Source organism: Onychomys torridus, chromosome 14, assembly GCF_903995425.1.
Source record: "Onychomys torridus chromosome 14, mOncTor1.1, whole genome shotgun sequence".
Classification (NCBI taxonomy): domain Eukaryota; kingdom Metazoa; phylum Chordata; class Mammalia; order Rodentia; family Cricetidae; genus Onychomys; species Onychomys torridus.
This window is the reverse complement of record NC_050456.1, coordinates 59,457,841-59,470,159: the sequence shown is the minus strand read 5'-3', so window position 1 is coordinate 59,470,159 and position 12,319 is coordinate 59,457,841. Positions and strand designations below refer to the sequence as shown.

The following is a 12,319-nucleotide window of genomic DNA, read 5'->3' as shown; positions in this document are numbered from 1 at the left end:
AGCATGTGACCTTTGAATGTGATGGCAGTTTCCTGGCTATTCTCTAGTGGCTTGTTGTTACTATTTTAGCTGAAGTTAGCATTGAATTTGAAGTTTTAGCTGAATTGTATTTTAAAAAGTCATCATCACTAACACAAAAAGGTACTCAAAAGCAGCCTGATCTTGCTGTCTCTAAAAGAAAGTGACTTTGGTGGACTTCAGAAGTCTTTGTCAGTACAGGGCACATTTCAGCTGTCTTTAGAGTCATGTTTGGAAATAGTGAAAGATCCTTCTCTGTTTGTGTTCCTACCTGAAACAGTGAGTAAGCTTGGTACTAGAAAATGAAATTCATTTAATGCGTGTGTCATTTTATTGTCAGCTGAAGAAGATGCTGCAAAAAGACGCCAGATGCAGGAAGCAGAGATGATTTATCAGTCTGGGATGAAGATACTGAATGGAAGCAATAGGAAGAGCCAGAAGAGAGAGTAGGTTGCACTGTCCAGCCCACTTTCCCCCAGCACAGGCCCTCCCTGAGGCCAGTCACTGAGTGCTTTTTCATGTGGCCAGAGACACATGAGACTTCTTCAGTGCTGTTGCAGGAAACCTTAATGTGTTTTGAGCAGACTTAACTCATCAGGGTGAAAAGACTACACATATTGACCATGAGGCTGATCAATGAGAAGGATGGCAACAGTAGATGCAAGTTGTAGTTCTAGGAACTAAGAATGAATGCACTGTTCCAGATTCAAAAACGACATAAAACAAACAAAAGGAATTGTCACCAAATATGTTGATTTTTTTTGTTTTGCTTTGAAGTATTCACCTAGAATGTAACACTCCAAAAGAATTCCAACGTTTTATGTCTGTTTGATTCCTGCTGGCTTTGTTAGTCTATGCATAAGTTAGAAAATTTTGAGTTACTTGAATGTTTACCTGACATTACAATTTTCCATTGCATATCTTATTAACCTGCTCATTAGATTTTTCAGTCATTGTTAGTGTAATTAGATAATTTCAAGATACTAGACATAAGGGAAACTGGCCCCTTAGCCAAATCAAACTATCCAGGATGTTTTCTACGTATATAAATAACATGATAGAGTAGGAGTAATATGTAGGCATTTATTATAAAATAAGAAAATTGTGGTACATTTTAGTAATGAAAAATCTTTTAATGGCTGTCCTGGGAACACAGCTGACTTTCTGTTTGATTACTTCTGTTTAAAGAGCATATCGGTATCTTCAAAAGGCAGCAGGCATGAATCACACCAAAGCCCTGGAGAGAGTGTCCTATGCTCTTTTGTTTGGTGACTACCTCACCCAGAATGTCCAAGCAGCAAAAGAGATGTTTGAGAAACTCACTGAGGAAGGGTCTCCCAAAGGACAAACTGTAAGTGCAGCTTCAGTGGAGAACCTGTCTGCCACAGCACTGGGTTTTGTTGGAGTTTGGGGGGTGGGGGTTGTTGAGGGGGTGTTGTTTGTATGTATGAGTGTTTTGCCTGCATGTGTGTCTGTGCACCCCTTGTGTGCCTGGTGCTCAAGGAGGTCAGGAGAGCATGTCCAGTCCCCTGGAACTAGAGTTGTGAGCCACCATGTGGGTTCGAAAATCAATTCCAGGTCCTCTGGAAGAGCAGCCAGTGACCTTAAGCACTGAATCAACTCTCCAGCCCCCTCCTCCTTTTAATTTATTTTAGCCTTTATTTTAATAAAATGTGATGTGTGTATGTCTGTGCATGCGAGTGTAGGAGCCAAGGGACATGGATGCTGAGTTGAGCTCGGATCCTCTGGAGGAGCAGTGCATGCTCTTATTGCTAAGCCATCTCTCCAGTCGCTCTCCAATACTCAGCACTTAATTCTAATAGCAATTTGTTCTCTCTGTCCTCACTTCTTTCAACAATAGAAGACTGGATGACAACATATCTCTAAATACCAATTTTTTTGACAAACCATTTTACTTATTTTCTTGGATACTTATTTTCCTTCATCTAAGAACATTTCTGGTCAATGAAGATAATTTTATAGCTACATCTTACCACAATTTCTTTTGTAGTTTTGCAGTATTAGATTATATAGAGCAGCAATTCTGTTCTATCTGAAATCATTCTCCACAGTATTTTCCCCCACTTGATTTTTTTTTAAACTGTTTGTGTGTCTGGTAGTTTTAGAGTGTGTGCACACGTGTGTGTGTGTGTGTGTGTGTGTGTGTGTGTGTGTGTGTGTGTGTGTGTTATGGGTGTCTAGGGGACCAGGAGATGCCATCAGATTCCTGAGATCTGGAGTTACATATAGGTGGTTATGAGCCACCTCACATGGGTGCTGGGATCTGAACTCTGGCCCCTGTGATATAACAGCAAGCATGCCTAACAGCTAAGCCATCCATCTCTCCAGTCCACTACTGACGTCTTTGTAAAAAGTCAAACAAAATGTTTTAGGACACATGCTGTAGTCCAGGGAACCCTTGATACTGCTTCTACTTCCTGAGAAGATGGGCTTGCAGGCTTACAGCACCAGACCCAATCGGATGACTTAGTTTCTGTAACCTGGTTCCTTACATTTATTTATTCCATGCAGAAACTGAGGGTTCCTGATGTATAGTGGTTGGATCTAGATTTCTTTTTTTAACTTTATATCTATGTAAAAACGATGCATATTCATTAGAACTTCGCCTCACCCCTGATTTTTTTCCTAGGCTGCAGAGAGCTGGCATAGGCTGTCCTGATGCTGTCAGCCTGAGGACGACAGCTCCCAGGCAGCCACATGCCCATGAGGGGCGCATGCAGCATTGTGAAATGCAAAGCAGAAACTTTATGATATTCACCACATCAAAATTCAAATTTAAGGCTCAATAGAGAGTCCCAGGAAGTGATGGGAATTCATTTACTCATATGCTCATGTGATACTTTATTTACTCATCCATTCTCTCATTCATGGTTTACCAACTCGGGGACATAGCCAAGAAGAGTGTTTGCCTAGCAGTACAAGGCCCTGGGTCCAGTCTCCTAGTACTACACTATTCATTCATTCTCTCTCTCTCTCTCTCTCTCTCTCTCTCTCTCTCTCTCTCTCTCTCTCTCTCTCTCTCCATTCTTCCATCCTATATATACCCATAATATATTGTTACAGCACTGAGCTCAAAATTTTCTTTATCCTGGTTTTGTTGGAACAAGTGTCCATCACAACATTACATTTAAGTTGATATTTATAATTAGCTCTTTGACAGCTGGTTGGGTGATTGCTTTGTTTCCATGTTAGAAGTAGATGATGTCCTGCCTGCATTTGTTGTCTTGACAGCATCCATTCATTAATTTTTCTATTACCTGTATTTCCTATAAGCCAAATGCCACAGCTAAAGGCTAATAAATTTAAACACCTGTTTTTAGCTAGGCTACATTATACGTGAATTTCAGGACCACATTGTACTATATGCACTGGTAACACATCTTCGTTATGTTGTCAATTAATAGTATAAAGAATGCAGAGATTGGCACCTAGGTTTAAGAGGCCATGGGATGGAGACTCTCCGGAGAGATGACTCAGTTGTTAAGAGCACTGGCTGCCCATCCAGAAAACCAGGATTCTATCCAAGCACACACCAGGTGGTTCACAACTGTAACTCCTGTTCTAGAAAAGCCAACACCCTCTCTTGGCCTGTAAAAGTATTGCACTCACATGGTACATAGACTTACATTCAGGCAAAGCATCCATACACATAACATACATACATACATGTTTAAGTTGACTATCCTGTTTATTTAAATTGTGCTTGGTAATTCAGGTTTAATCAAAATATGAGCTATGCCTAAAATTATGTTGTTGGAATACGTGCATATTTGTGAAATTATTTTCAAAGATACATTTTCCTCTTAAATTATCATTTCTGCAACCTAGAAAAATGCCTGTTTCCCCAATCATAATAGAATGAAGCATGTGGGATACATTACTTTTGGAGCTTTATAGTAACAGGCTCACACCCATTATTTTCTGTGAATAGTTAATGAATCTGCTGCTCTTTCTTGGTCTCATTTTTAGTCATAAACAGATGCTGTCTTAACTATTCTTCTGTTTCTGAAGCTTTCTCCCTCATTGCTTCCATCCTATGACCTGTAGACACACGTGCATTCTCTTCAGAGGCACTGATGTCTGTAAGGCAGCATCTCTGCAGTGTCACTGTGCTCATACCCCACCAAGCACCCTCTCTGTGCTAGTCAGTTTTAGCTGAGGCAGCAAGCGGAACCCCCCAGATCAGCACTTCTTGCCCTGCCTGCCGGACTAGATTGAGTTCTTCTGCCCAGATTGCTTTCCTGCAAACAGTGACTCCTGGGCAACAGTTGACCTCCTTTGCAGCCATAGCTAGGATCATCGTCTTACCTAACTGCAAGGGCTGCTGAACTGTGGGTGACCTGCTACTCTGCCCTTATCACCTGTGTGTCATCAGGATAATGCACAGAAGAGAAGGCTGAGTCACCTCAGTACATGGTTTGGTGGTGCTGTCTTAGGAATTCGTGGTTTGCAAAGCGACCATCTCCCTCGACCACTTGATGTCTCTTCACTCCTGAGATTGCTTATCTTGGGACACTTTTGTCGTTTTTCATTCCTTCTGCAGAGAAGGAAATATGTTGATAGAATGCACAAAAGATACTACTTTATCTTCATAATAATAGCTAAAAAGAATAAGTAAGGACCATGTTTAAGTGTGTTCAGCTTTGGACTTTTTTGTTTTTGTTTTTTTCAATACCTTATTAGCTTTCCATTAACCTTCTAACTAAACTTGATGACTTGTTAGAGTTGCACTTAGCTATGTGGTTTGTAAAAGGCTGAGTATATTTCCCTGGCTCTTTAACTGATCCACCATGCAGAGTTGTACTCAAATCTTTTCTCTGTGTAAACTGTGTTTCTTCCCCAAAGCAAGTCTATTTACTCTCCCCCATTTTCCCTCAGGCCCTTGGCTTTCTGTACGCCTCCGGACTTGGTGTTAACTCAAGTCAGGCAAAGGTAATGTTATTGAAGTCTTTCTGTAGAATAGATTTGGAATTGAGTAAGCACTGGCCTGTGTTCATTTACATATCTGCTTTTTCACAGGCTCTTGTATATTATACTTTTGGAGCTCTTGGAGGCAATCTGATAGCCCATATGATTTTGGTAAGTGTGAACTTTAAGACAACTTACATTAAAAGTTGAAATTTGTATCTGTGGTGGCCATAAGTTTCCCAGTCTTTCTGACTGAGCTTTGCTTACAGTCAAATCTTAGATAAACATCCAGCAGATTCTCGTTAATGGCTATATCACATTGAATCTACGTGGATAAAAATTTATGTAAATTGGAATTGTTTCTCAGAATTATTTTTTGGATTGAATAGTCAGAGATTTTGCATTTAAACTGATGAAGGACCTACTATACAAAACTGTCCTATCTGTGTATAAGCTGATAGCATTGATCACGTACATCGCTTAATGATACAGAATCTGTCCACCAATTTCTTTTTGGGCTATGGGGCTTAAGTTTCTTATGTGTTCACTTTGGGATAGGTCATATGACCTGTGGTACATGGTAAACACTATGGTTTTTTTTGGTTTTGTTTTGGTTTTTGGTTTTGTTTTGGTTTTGGTTTTTCGAGACAGGGTTTCTCTGTGTAGCTTTGTGCCTTTCCTGGAACTCACTCTGTAAACCAGGCTGGCCTTGAACTCACAGGGATCCTCTTGGCTCTGCCTCCCGAGTGCTGGGATTAAAGGCGTGCGCCACCACTGCCCAGCAACACTATGTTTTAAATGAATATAAGTTCCTTGTTGCAGGAATGTAAAGGCTGGACTGGGTGGACATGAAACTCAAAGCAGGAAAATAGTCCAGCATCAGGAAGTCTCTCCAGATTTGGTTACTGACAGGACAGACAAGGGCAGTCTGGTCTTCAAGCCAGCTGGGGGAATCATAGATAATTTCAAAAATAACTACAGAGTCATTGTCAAGATCAAATTTGATATGTAGGTAGACAGAGACAGCCTAAAGAGTAGACTGCTGGGAGCTGATACGCAGGGCAGATACGAATCCAGCAAAGTAGACAAGTCGTGCTGAGGAGCTTGAATGCTCTCCCATCCTGAGGCTCTGCCGCTGAAGGAATTGAAGGAAATGGAAAGCAGAGGTCCTGGGCTCTCTAAACATCCCTCCTCCTGAGTTCAGTGTCGTCTTTGTTTAATCTGTGGTGACATATCTCAGTAACTGAAAACCACCTTCAGATATATATTTTTTTAGGTAAGTTTCTTTTGGTGGTGTTGCTGTAGATTTGAGACAGGGGTCTCCGTATGCAGCCCTAGCTGGCCTGCAACTCTTTATAGAGTTGTAAACTTACAGACATCCATCTGCCTTCACCACCACACCTGGCCCAGATAAATTTTTAAGAAATATGAAACAATTTTGTGTGGCAAATGTATATGAAATACTTTAAATGGCCCGCTTTCTTAAACAATGGCTGTAGAATCAGACCATGTTATACATGTGGCTCTACAGTAATGCACTAAGGACTGCTAAAGCTTATGAAGTTTTGAGTCTGTGCAGACTGATTCCCGACAGCTCCTTCCTGCTTCATGTTCTTTACAATCAGCTACTCTCCCCCTTTCTTCTGTAATCATTTGTTAGTGGTGAGACTACCTCATTCTTGTTAAGGTGATGTCCAAACTAAGGCTGACATTGGTTCTTGGTGAAAACTGATGAGGACTACATACATGCTACATTTGTAAAGTTCATGGCACTCCCTTGGTTGCTCTAGAACATTCTTGTCTCGTGCTTAGCTATAAATTGCTTGTTTGAGTACAAGTTGTGGATGGAAGGACAGCAGAATTATATTCTGAGTGTAGTTGACTTTATGTGTCACAAGAACACCACAGAACCCTATGGTATCATCTTCTCACATGAAGGTGTCTTACAGGGTTACCGGTACTGGGCCGGCATCGGAGTCCTCCAGAGTTGTGAGTCGGCACTGACCCATTATCGCCTCGTTGCCAATCATGGTACCTGTTTTATTTTTCTCTCTCACCCTCTAGAAATAAAGTGCAATTCATTTTAAATATGTATGTTCTGGTTGTAGTAGTTCAAATACTGCAAATGACTCTCTGAAGTGTACTTATCATTTAACTTCTTTATTTATCGAGAAAGACATTCCTTTCACCCCCACTTTGTTCTTGAACATGTCGGAGTGGAAGTCTGATGTATTAATGGGTTGTTATGCTGTCACCTGTGGACTACTACAGAAATCGCACCCTTAGCACCGTGTCTGTCAGCATCTGCTAGCTACAGTTGTTACCTCTCCTCTGACTTCACCTCCCGTTCCTTTTTGGCCCCCTCCATCAGTTGCTAGCGATATCTCCCTAACCGGAGGCTCTGTGGTCCAGAGGATACGGCTGCCTGATGAAGTGGAAAACCCGGGGATGAACAGTGGGATGCTGGAAGAAGATTTGATTCAGTACTATCAGTTCCTAGCTGAGAAGGGTGACGTCCAAGCACAGGTATGGGTCGGCATCAGGGAATGTCTACTGCATTGTCTACTTAATCCGGCAGGGAGGGAGGGCCAAGCACCCACATCTGTGCGTAACATTGTCTTCGCTCTGGGTAATTACTAGCTCTGTTCTAGAGGCACCAGTGGGTCCTTTAGAAAACGAACATCCCACACTCTCAACACCTTTCCCTATTCAATTGCGGCTATATGGAAGTAAGTAATAAGTACTAAGGGTAGTTTTAGGCTCCCAGAAGGAAGTCTTGAGTTAAAACTACAGTGAGAAGCAGGTCTGATGTTACTCTGGAAGTTAGAAGACAAGTATCCGTCCATGTTAAAGTCTTCCTTTCGCACTGGGTACATTGGGTTAAATGTTGCGTTACTTGCTGCCTTTGTCTTGCTCTTCTGCATCCCTTTCCTCTGCTTTCTTGGTCTTGGTCTTGGTGCTTGCTGCCGTTGCCTCTCCCCCACCATGAGCAGGACAGTCGGGCCCTCCTCGTGTTACCTAGAGATGGCCCCACAGCCCCACCTCTCTAGTCCAGTGGATAAGCACATCACCGTTCCCAGGACAACATGGAGACCTTAGAACATGCTGAGCATGGTTGAATTCTCCATGGTTTTGTGAACCTCACATTTTTTTTTTTATACAGCACATATTAGTTTAAAATTATTCACAGATTTGTCTTTTCTTTATTTTTATTTCTTCATGTCTAAGCTTCTTAGAGAATTATCTTCATTGGCTCAAGAGCATCCTTTAGTATTTCCTTTAGAGCATGTTCACTGAGTTCAGCATAATTCATCTAAAACCTTTTAGGAACCAGGGTGATGACTCCATAGATAAAGTACTTACTGTACAAGTGTGTGGCCAGAGTTCCTGTGCCCAGAACCCACACAAATGCCAGGTGAGTGTGGTCCCTGCCTTCAGGTCTAGCACTCAGAAGGCAGCCACAAGACCCCCAGAGCAAGCTGACTGGCTAGGGTGGTCTTGTTGAGAGAATCTGCCTCTGTGAATAAGATGGAGAGCAGTTGAGGAAGAATTCTGACATCGACCTGTGTACACATGCCCCTGCACACCTGTGCCCTTACATACATGTGAACATGCATACACTCACAAACACTGCCTGTGTATACAAAGGAATGCTGTTGATTCCAGGAGAATACTGTTTGCTTTAAAGCATGCCTTTTTAGTTCTTAGAAATTTGAGGATAACTAAAAGAGAATAATTATTCAGGATTAAGGACTAGATCTCTAGTCATTTGATTGATGAACAGAGCCTGTTTCCAGCCAGCTGTTGGTCTGATTCTCATTGTATGCCAGATGCTCACTTTCACATGTACATCGTTTTTGTTGTTTTTCAGGTTGGCCTGGGACAACTGCATCTGCACGGAGGGCGTGGAGTAGAACAGAATCATCAGGTAACCACCCTACTGTTCGGCTTTGCTGCACTGTAGCCTAAAATGGTGCTGTGTCTTTGCTAATGAGGCTCATTTCAACCTGTGTCACAAGTGAGTTCTCAAGACCTACCTGATGGCTGATAAACACATTAATAGACCTCAGAAGGGCCAGAGAGATTTCATTATTTTTATCGTGTGTGTGTGTGTGTGTGTGTGTGTGTGTGTGTGTGTGTGTGTGTGTTTGTGTGTGTTTCTCTATGTCACGTTTATGCAGGTGCCAATGCAGTGGCCTGAAAAGGATGTCAGATACCCTGGAGCTGGAGTTACAGGTGTGGGTGCTGGAAACTGTACTCAGGTCCTGTGGGAGAATGCAGCGTGTGCTCTCAACTGCTGAGTTATCTCTCTAGCACCAGATCTTATTACTCTTAAACTTAGCTCTTAGGACTGCCCCAAACATGCTTGCACATCTTGATTTTTTTGTTAGGTATATAATAGAAGTGAGTCTTAGACACCTTTTGGGTCTGGAGAGATGACTTGAAGAGCTCTGCTGCTCTTACAAATAACCTGAGTTCTGCTCCCAGTACCCATGTCCACAGTTTAGAGCTGCCTATAACTCCAATTTCAGAGGACCTGATACTTCTCAGGGCCCTGCAGTTACCCACACTCAGGTACATATACCACACTCAGATACACACATGTACTCAAAATTAAAAATTAATTTTTTTCAAAGAGCAAAGGAAGCCATAAAAAAGGATACCTTTTAAAGATTATAGGGCTGAGGAAGATGTTACTTATTAGAAATCAGAAGCATGCAACCATTCCATTCCGATCTATAGCTGCTCACCAAGTTTTACCTGCTCTCTGTCCTAAATATAACTCATCTCTTCCTTCCCTCCATTGTTATACCTGTCACTTGTGTGACTCATCTGCCACCTGCAGTTTCTAGGTCTCTGTTTCTGTAAAACCAGCCCCTCCCTGACCCTGTGGTTCACCTAAAACTTGTCAGTGTTGGCCCTGTGGTTTCCAGTAGCTTCAAGACTTACCATTTACCATGACCTCCGAGACCTCATTCCAGCCTCTCTGCGTCTCCAGCCTCTTGCTGTTGTCACAGCACACAGAATTGTCTAAGGTCTCCCTTAAGCTCCATCCCCACTCCAGAGAAAGGTCACATACGACAAAGGATGCCTGTAAAATATGTGCTCTTTGTGATCCTTGTCCACAGCAAATCAAACCTTTTCCTCTGCTCCAACCCAAGTTCAAGAAAGCACAGTCATGTCAGCCTTGACTACCACTTTATTCCAGCCCCCAGCAGAGCCTAGCACAGAGTCAGTTCTCCAGAAGTATTTGTCAAACCCACAGGACTCTTATTTTGCTGTCCTACCAGTTAACTAGTTATTTAAGAATGAAATTGTCACAAAAGCACTTGTCACTAACTGTGCCAAACGCCTGTGGGTTTCTTTAATCGGGCAGCTTTTGGCAGCTGTCATTGTCTCTTGGTCACTGAAGTATGAGGTACACTGCTCCTTAACAAAAGTAATGAGAGAGCAGGATTCTGAGGTAGCTTGGCCCAGAGCTCTGCATAGCAAGAACTGGGAATGTTCTTGTGCTGTGTGCTGTGTAAAGCAGCTTTACAACAGGAGGATGTTTCACCAGCTTCAGAAAAGAAAGAAAAGGGTTTTCCAGCACATTTGCACTAATTCAGCAAACATTTCCGTTCCTACTATGTGCCAGTCACTGCCAGGTTTTCAGAATACAATATTGGATGCTTTGGTCATCGTCCTTACTGGGGTTTCAGGTCCCCTGGAATATTGGTTAGTTTTTAAATGACTGCATGATGGAAATGTCGTTCTGTATGCTGTGAATGTGTGTTGCTCTGATTTGGTTGATAAATAAAGTGCTGATTGGCCAATAGCCAGGCAGGAAGTATAGTATAGGTGGGATAAGCAGAGAGGAGAATTCTGGGAACAGGAAGGCTGAGTCAGGAGTCACCAGCCAGACACAGAGAAAGCAAGACGTAAAGACAAAGCTTTAAAAAAAAAGGCAGCTATGGGACCAGCGGGTGAGAGAGATTTGTCCTGACCATAGGCCAGGTGGAACACAAGCTACAACTGCACCAACAAATAGCAAGCATTTAAAGTTGTAATTGTGTTTTAAAGCAGGATCAAAGGCTATAGAAAGTAAGGGAAGGGAGCAACCGGCTGTCAGGGAGACTTCTTTAGGGAGAGAAGGTGGCCTGTTGACACTGGAGGTAGAACCATTTCAGGGCAAAAAGACCACTGTGGGCATGGCCCCTGGAGCAGAAGTGGGCAGGGCTGGTATGCCCATGATGCTGATGTCAGGATGTAATGTAGTTCTGAGACCGGCGGTGCCTGCTCCTGTCAACTTAACCTCTGCACTTCAAGGGACTCTTAGAGCCAGCACGATCAGATTGAAAATGTTGACTTTTGCTGCCATGTGGAGAATGAGTTAGTAGAATCCCAAAATACCATCCATCAAGGAAATCAAAGAGGAGACTATTCCATAGGTTCATGCGAGAGAAAATAAAATGTGGACTAGAACCATGGTTTAGGCAGTTAGCAGATGGATTTAACGTATGCTTTGTGAGTTCCATAATTAGACTAGTTTGGCGCTGCTAGGAAGTATAAATTGAGAAGTTCCAGCATCTGGATGATACATGAAGCCGTAGAGTAGGTAAGGCTGCTTAGAGAACATAAGTGAGAATGGCATTGTCCACTGCACCTCGAAGAACTTGAAGTATAGAAGGCAGGTGATGGAGTAAGAACTAGCGAAGGTGGTTGTGGATGGTGCAGGTACGGACAGGGTAAGGAAGCCAGGAAAGGGTGCATGCGAAGCCAAGCTAAGGAGTGTTCCCAGAGAGTGAGGGAGACTATGTCAGATGCCACAGAGAAGTAGAGTGAGGGGAGAGACTTCTACTCACCGTGAGAAGGTTATTGGTGGCTTAAAGAGCTTCCTTTCGGAAATAGTTGGTGGAAGGCACTCAAGCTTGGAGAATGGAGTGGCGTCCTGTAGAGGATTCACTGGGGAAGCTGCCATGAATGAAGTAACTTGTCTCTTCATTGAAGAGAAGCTGAAACTCTGAAGAAGAGATGCAGCTTGTATTTTGGGTTTGTTTTGTTGTTGTTGTTGTTTTTGTTGTTTTTGTTTGTTGTTGTTTTGTTGTTGTTGTTTTTATAGTAGATTAGGAGAATGTACTTGGACAAGAAAGATTAGAAGAGGAAGAGATTAAATCATCAACAGGAGTGAGGACTACCCAGATCCTTAACAAAAGTCAGCTATGGTAGCGTTGAGTTGAGAGGGGTGGTAATGAATATCTTCCAGCACCAGTGAGCTTACTTATATGACTTTAAATGCGCCAAAACCTTTTCTCTAGGTAATACAAAAGGAAATTGTATTCCAGAATTTGCCCCTGCCCTGTGAATGCCTGTTAGTTTTGTCCTTTCTCCC

At 42.5% G+C, this 12,319-nt stretch overlaps 1 protein-coding gene across 1 annotated transcript in view; it reads left to right on the top strand.

Moving 5' to 3' along the window:
- Sel1l (SEL1L adaptor subunit of ERAD E3 ubiquitin ligase) overlaps nt 1-12,319 on the top strand; it is a 46,349-nt gene that overhangs the window by 18,854 nt on the left and 15,176 nt on the right. Inside the window, exons 5-11 of the mRNA XM_036205890.1 lie at nt 359-464; nt 1,207-1,369; nt 4,918-4,971; nt 5,059-5,118; nt 6,897-6,978; nt 7,319-7,473; nt 8,819-8,875. Coding sequence (XP_036061783.1) covers nt 359-464; nt 1,207-1,369; nt 4,918-4,971; nt 5,059-5,118; nt 6,897-6,978; nt 7,319-7,473; nt 8,819-8,875 — 677 coding nt within the window. The remainder of the gene's footprint in view (nt 1-358; nt 465-1,206; nt 1,370-4,917; nt 4,972-5,058; nt 5,119-6,896; nt 6,979-7,318; nt 7,474-8,818; nt 8,876-12,319) is intronic.